This window comes from Poecilia latipinna, unplaced genomic scaffold (assembly GCF_001443285.1).
Source record: "Poecilia latipinna isolate Pla-1442-1.1 unplaced genomic scaffold, P_latipinna-1.0 Scaffold5133, whole genome shotgun sequence".
Taxonomy (NCBI): Eukaryota; Metazoa; Chordata; class Actinopteri; order Cyprinodontiformes; family Poeciliidae; genus Poecilia; species Poecilia latipinna.
The window spans coordinates 1-6,629 of record NW_015117749.1 but is presented as its reverse complement, the minus strand read 5'-3'; the positions used below and the strand labels follow the sequence as shown (position 1 = coordinate 6,629).

Below are 6,629 nucleotides of genomic sequence, written 5' to 3'. Positions count from 1 at the left end.
GTTCATTTATGCATAAAAATACGTAAAAACAAAGTTTAAAAAGAAATTGAAAGGATCTCATGATCAGAATAATGTACAAGTTTTAATGTTTACAAGATATTAAGAACGATGGTTAACATAGAAATAAAGGTTAAAATAGTAAGTGACTATATAAGATTTAGACACTACTAAAAATGTCTATCTAGCCTCTTTTTAAAACTAAAAAAATAAACCACAAAGAACAAGAAGAACCTGACGATTCTTCTTCTATTCCCTGAAAATCCTTTTTCAAAGCAGCTTCAGATCTTGTTGTAGCAACAATCTCCATGTGGAACAGAGCAACGAGCTGCAGAGAAACACACACATCTCCCCCAGGTTCCTACACCTATGGACCTTACCACAGGGTCCGCGTTTCATTGGCTAATGCCCATTTGACGTCACTGCGCAGCTACCACGTGCTTGACCGTCTCACAAACAAAAGCTACAGTAGTAAACACATGCTAATGTACATTGTGGACTAGCAGACCACAATCTACACAAAGTTTTAGCGACAGAACTCGAATAAGAATGGTTCCCCACTGTCAGTGGGGAATCTGTACAGGCGATGTCAGGTATTCTGATCGTATTTGTGGAAATAAAATTCACAGATTTCCCAAATCTGATACGGAATGCCTGGCTTGGATCAAAGTTTGTGCACGACCGGATTTGCAGCTCAACCGTCGGATCAATAAAAACAAAGGAGTGTGTGCTGGTGTAAGTATTATTTGCTTTCTTTGTGTTTAGTGAATGGGGATATTTTGAGTGGCCCTGCGACAGACTGGCGACCTGTCCAGGGTGACCCCGCCTCTCGCCCGGTCTCACCGGAACGTTAGCTAGAGATAGGCACCAGCACCTCCCGATCCCTTTTGAATGCTGAAGCTTGAAATATTGTAAGGTCTTAAGGAGGCCTATAATGTGTGAACAATGACCCCCAAGTCTGAAAAAAGTCAATAATAAACATCCATTATGAAAACCTTTCAGCCACGTACAGCATGATGGCAGTACCGATACAACTTCTACACCTTGAAGCCTGTCTGTTACACAGTCTTACGTTAGCTGAACAGATCAATATGCAATGTGTACCGTATCTGACATGCATTAAAGATTTTATTTTACCTGAAAAGGCTTTTTACTAAACTGTAATCGTGTTAGCCACGCTAGCACCGAGTACCGAGTAACAGGCCTAGGCACACTCAAACATTTGCCAACAACAGAAATCACTGATTTCAAAAGTAACCCTCAAAACCATGAATGCCCGACTTTTTTTTTTTGTTAATGGAACCGAAACGCACTGAACACCTTGTTGAAACAATAATTACTGAGATTATTCATTTTAACACGTTTCGTTGATTTTTTATAATTATTCTTTTTTAATGAAGCTACAAACGTTTAGGATTTTAGTGAATATTTTTGATAAGCCAATCAGAAGAGGAAGAGCTGGTCTCAGCATCCTGGCGGCGATCAGTTTGTCACCTGCCAAGATCGACTCAAAACCTTTCCGCGATCAACCGGTTGATCGCAATCGACGTATTGGGCACCCATGATCTAGGGATGCATTTTTTTCATTGATATGACTTATCCTCTGAGGCGACTTATAGACTGGAAAATACATCATATTTATTGTGACAATTCAGTCAAGATGAACATTGATGATCACTAAAGCTTGCACTGCAAAAGCACAAAATCTTACCAAGTATTTTTGGTCTAGCTTCTGGTGAAAAGTGTAATATCTTAGTACACTTGAAATAAGATAAAGATATGGAAGTATTTTTTAAGTCAATAATTTCTTAACATTGATGAAAAAACTACTTGTTCCATTGGCAGATTGTTTCATTTATAACGTGGAAAGATATCTTCTTGTAAGTGAAATAATCTGCCAATGAAACACATACTTTTTCATCAATATTAAGGAATTTACTTAAAACAAACTCTTATTTCTTGCTGAAAAGTTACTTGTAAGTTAGTTTTGTCTTCTTAGACCAAAGTACTTGGCAATATCTTGTCTTTTTGCAATATGGACACCCAAGAACCTGTCCTGTACTCAAATCCAAATCCAGGATAAAGAGTTTCAGTGAAATTGGTGTTGAAGGTGTAGAGGTGGATCAGTGTCTCTGAAGAGACTCGGTAGAAGGACAGAGTCCCAGCAGGACAGTCCACATACACAGCCACTCGGCCAGAGACAGAAGAGAGAGGGATGAAGGCTTTTCTATGATTATGCCAAACAGTGTAACCATCATCTGAGCAAATTAGACTCCAGGACTGATCATTCAATCCAAACCAGGAATCGTCATTGTCTCCTTTTCTGTTGATTCCTCTGTAACTCAGCGATGCATAGACTTTCCCACTCCACTCAACCTCCCAGTAACAGCGACCAGTCAGACCATCAGTACACAGCAGCTGACAGAGATCAAATCTGTCTGGATGATCAGGATACGGCTGCTCCTCTCCCACAAGTGTCACTTTCCTGTTTCCGTCAGACAGTTTGAGCAATCTGTTCACAGTGTTTAGGTCGACTGTTAGTGGACAGGAATCTGAAAAACAGAACAAACACAATGCAGTTACTGATTGTTCTGAATTTACTGATACAATGATGAATGTCTATAAATGACACAATCTCTTATTAATTAAAAACACACTTACACTTCCTCAGACCTGGTGTCAGCCATTTCTCTGCTGCAGAATCCATGCTGTTAGAAAGAAGGTGTTTAAGACGATAGTACCATTTTTCAAGATGCAAACATGGACAGCCAAATTCAGACTTAAGAGTTTTTTGGGAGGTTTTCTTTTATCCATCACTGAGTTTCTGTCACCAATACCTAATTTTTTTTACTGATACTATCAGTTTAGTTCAGAACAGATGCCTGATTTTTCCTTCTAGTTTTGTGTTATGGCTGCTAAACCCAAGTGTTCAGATTTTTATTTTCAAATTAACATTCAATTAAATTCAGTTTATTTCTAGAGCGGCAATTCCTAACATGTCATCTCAAACCTATTGTGTACCATACCTATTATACACTATTACATGGTAATAAAAAAGATATTTCCCTACCTGAGAGAGTCCGTTTTAATCTGGATTCCTGAATTCTTAAGCATAGCTGCCAGTCTCTCCATTCCTGCCTCTCCTGGATTATTGTAGCTGAGGTCCAACTCCTTTAGGTGATGTGGCTTCACAGTCAGAGCTGAGGCAAGAGCAGCACAGCCTTCCTCTGTGATCAGGCAGCCTGAAAGCCTGCAGACACACAATATATTGTTGGACAAAAGCCATTTTGTTCAACAACAAAAGGCTTTGTTGTTTTACAGGTATGCTTCTCAATAGCATGCCTGTCAAATCTCCTGGCTTGGAAACTACTCTCATGATAATGCATGAGATTATGCATTATCATGGGCATGCAGATAATCTCATGCATGCCCATGCATAACTCTAATAAGTAAGAAAAATCTAATTTCTATTACTATGCTCACAATTATCTAATTGTGTGAATTTTTTTTCTAGGCTATATTGATTTGATTGACTAGTTGAACACTTAAATTTAGTAGTGAGGCTGTCTTCATTGCAACTCCCACTACAGCTAAGTCAGACAACTCAGCAAAGTTTGTGTTCAAAAGATGCACAAAATAGTTCACAAGAGCAAACTGAAAACATGTTTTAGACATTTTTGTAAATTTACTAAATATGTAAATGTAGGACAGTGCAGTAATATATGTCGGCACATGTCACCAAAATGTCACCAAAATGTTAGATCTGTTCTTTGGGTTGTGGAAGTTAGCGTAGTGTGTCCGTTGAAGAACGCCGTACTTGGTGTCTGTTACTGCGCTGGCGGTACAACGGTCAGTATTTGCTGTTAATTCTGAAGGTAAGAAATACTGACCGCCAGTTCCTCACTGTAGCCAAATGTTACGTTTAATGTCCAAGTAGTTAATTTTGTATCATTTTGTCTTTTTCTTTTTTAATATATGCTGTATCTGTAAACAAAAGAAAATAACTGCGTTAATGAGACTTATGTTGACAAGCAGTATTTGCTGTGAATTCTGAAGGCGAAGCCGCTGCGCTGTCGGGTGGTCCGAATAAACGATCTGAACCACGATCTCAACCGCCGTGTGTGTCTGATTCCTGCCTCAAGTTTCCTTCCATCAACAACCCATTAAAGAAAACACAACGCAGAGTCTAAGGAGCAGCGAGGTGTTATCTCACACGGAAAGGGTTACATAATCAATAGAAGAGTTTAAATGTATCTCACCTGAGAATCTCCAGTTTACAGTTTGGACTCATCAGTCCACTGCACAGCAGCTTCACTCCTGAATCTTTCAGGTCGTTGTTACTCAGGTCCAGATCTCTGAGACTAGATGTTGTTGAGCTGAGCAACGAAGACAGAGCTTCACAGCTTCTCTCTGAGAGGTTACACCCACTCAGTCTGAAAGGACAGAAGGGGTACAAAGTAATTGTCTCATTGTTAAGATTTTTTAAGTGTTTTTCTGAAATTAATTACATCTGTACTTACAGAGCTTTGTTAGAGACTTTGACTATTGGCAGCAGCCTCAGTAGAGCTTCCTCTGAAGCAGAGTATTTCTTCAGGTCAAACATCTCAAGGTCTTTCTCAGATGAAAGTAGCATAAAGTGCAGAGCTGACCACTGAGCAGGAGACAGCTGGTGGGCTGAAAGACTTCCTGTTTGTAGAGATTGTTGGATTTCCTCCACCAGAGACTGATCATTTAGTTCATTCAGGCAGTGGAACAGATTGATGCTTTTCTCAACACATAGATCATTATTCATCTTCTCCTTAATGTACTGGGCTGTGTTTTTATTAGCTGTTAAACTTTCTTCTGTTTGTGTCAAAAGGTCTCCTAAGTGACTCTTATTGGTCTCCAGTGAAAGACCAAGTAGGAAGCGGAGGAACAAGTCCAGGTGTCCATCTGGACTCTCTAGGGCCATGTCCACAGCACTCTGGTACATTTCTGTCTCTGAGGATTCAAGGTTTTGTTTTTCTAAATCCTTGGATTTCATTTCCAGCAGATTGACTCCAGATTTGATGAAGGTCAGATGAACATGAAGAGCAGCCAGAAACTCCTGAACACTCAGGTGGACGAAGCAGAACACCTTGTTCTGGTACAGCCCTCTCTCTTCTCTGAAGATCTGTGTGAAAACTCCTGAACACACTGAAGCTGCTCTGATATCGATGCCACACTCTGCCAGGTCTGATTCATAGAAGATCAGGTTTCTTTTCATCAGCTGTTCAAAAGCCAGTTTTCCCAGAGACTCGATCATCTTCTGGTTCTCTGGACTCCAGTGTGAATCTGTCTCAGTTCCTCCATCATACTTGATGACCTTCAGTTTGGTCTGCACCACCAGGAAGTGGATGTACATCTCAGTCAGGGTTTTTGGCAGATCTTCTCTATCTTCCTTGTTCAACATGTCTTCCACAACTGTAGCAGTGATCCAGCAGAAGATTGGGATGTGGCACATGATGTGGAGGCTTCTGGATTTCTTTATGTGGGAGATTACCATTCTGGCCTGCTTCTTCATTCTAAATCTTTTAGTGAAGTACTCGTCTTTCTGTGGGTCAGTGAATCCTCTGATCTCTGTCATCATGCCAACAAACCCAGCAGGGATCCGATTGGCTGCTGCAGGTCTTGTGGTTATCCAGAGGTGAGCTTTGGGAAGCAGTTTTCCTCTGATGAGGTTTGTCAGAAGAACATCCACTGAGGTGGACTTTGTTACATCTGTCAGGATCTCATTGTTGTGGAAGTCCAGTGAAAGTCGACTCTCATCCAAGCCATCAAAGATGAACACAACCTTTAACTCTTCAAACCTGGAGATTCCTTTGGTTTCACTAAAAAAGTGGTGAACAAGCTCCACCAAGCTGAACTGATTCTCTTTTAACAGATTCAGTTCTCTGAACGTGAATGGAAACATGAACTGGATGTCCTGGTTGGTTTGGTCTTCTGCCCAGTCCAGAGTGAACTTCTGAGTCAGGACTGTTTTCCCAATGCCAGCCACTCCCTTTGTCATCACTGTTCTGATTTGTTCATCTCTTCCAGATGAGGGTTTAAATATGTCTTCATGTCTGATTGTTGTTTCTGGTCTGTCTGGTTTCCAGGTCACTGATTCAATCTGTCTGACCTCATGTTCATCATTGACCTCTCCAGATTCTCCCTCTGTGATGTAGAGCTCTGTGTAGATCTGATTCAGAAAGGTTTGATTTCCTGATTTAGCGATTCCTTCAAAAACACACTGGAACTTTTTCTTCATGTTAGACTTTAGTGTTTGTTGACAGGTGATGAATGATTCTATGAAACAAAAATAGAAAATAATGCAATTTAAGAGTGATTTTGTCATGTTTTTGTGTGGGACTGAAACACAAAGAGCAATTGGAAATGAGTTTTGAAGTTTTAATACGAAAGTAAAAAGCAACTTATTGTCAAGGTTCAGGGTTTGGTGAGGTGAGATGAGACGCAGGCAGCCAGGATGAAGGTGAAAATGATGAATTTAATGATTCAGAGTCCACAGGAAAACAGACTTAGACGAGGGTGGGACACGACGGCACAGGGAAACAGTTACAAATGACGAGGATCTGACAACGAACACAGACAACAGGTGGGGCTAAATACACACA

At 40.4% G+C, this 6,629-nt stretch overlaps 1 protein-coding gene across 1 annotated transcript; it reads right to left on the bottom strand.

Annotated features, from left to right (window-relative positions):
• Positions 1–1,987: 1,987 nt before the first annotated feature.
• Positions 1,988–6,352, bottom strand: LOC106943313 (protein NLRC3-like). The gene is made up of 5 exons (XM_015026625.1): positions 4,518–6,352; positions 4,257–4,430; positions 3,068–3,247; positions 2,659–2,705; positions 1,988–2,549 (listed from the first exon to the last, which is right to left on the bottom strand). Exons 1-5 carry the CDS (start codon positions 6,350–6,352, stop codon positions 1,993–1,995), a joined length of 2,793 nt encoding a protein of 930 aa, XP_014882111.1. The 3' UTR covers positions 1,988–1,992.
• Between the last annotated feature and the right edge of the window lie 277 nt (positions 6,353–6,629).

Coding starts and splice junctions, on each gene's coding strand:
- LOC106943313 (XM_015026625.1), bottom strand. CDS start 6,352: ATGACAAAATCACTCTTAAATTGCATTATTTTCTATTTTTGTTTCATA. Junction 4,431..4,517: donor AAAGTCTCTAACAAAGCTCT/GTAAGTACAGAT, acceptor CTGTCCTTTCAG/ACTGAGTGGGTGTAACCTCT. Junction 3,248..4,256: donor TGTAAACTGGAGATTCTCAG/GTGAGATACATT, acceptor GTGTGTCTGCAG/GCTTTCAGGCTGCCTGATCA.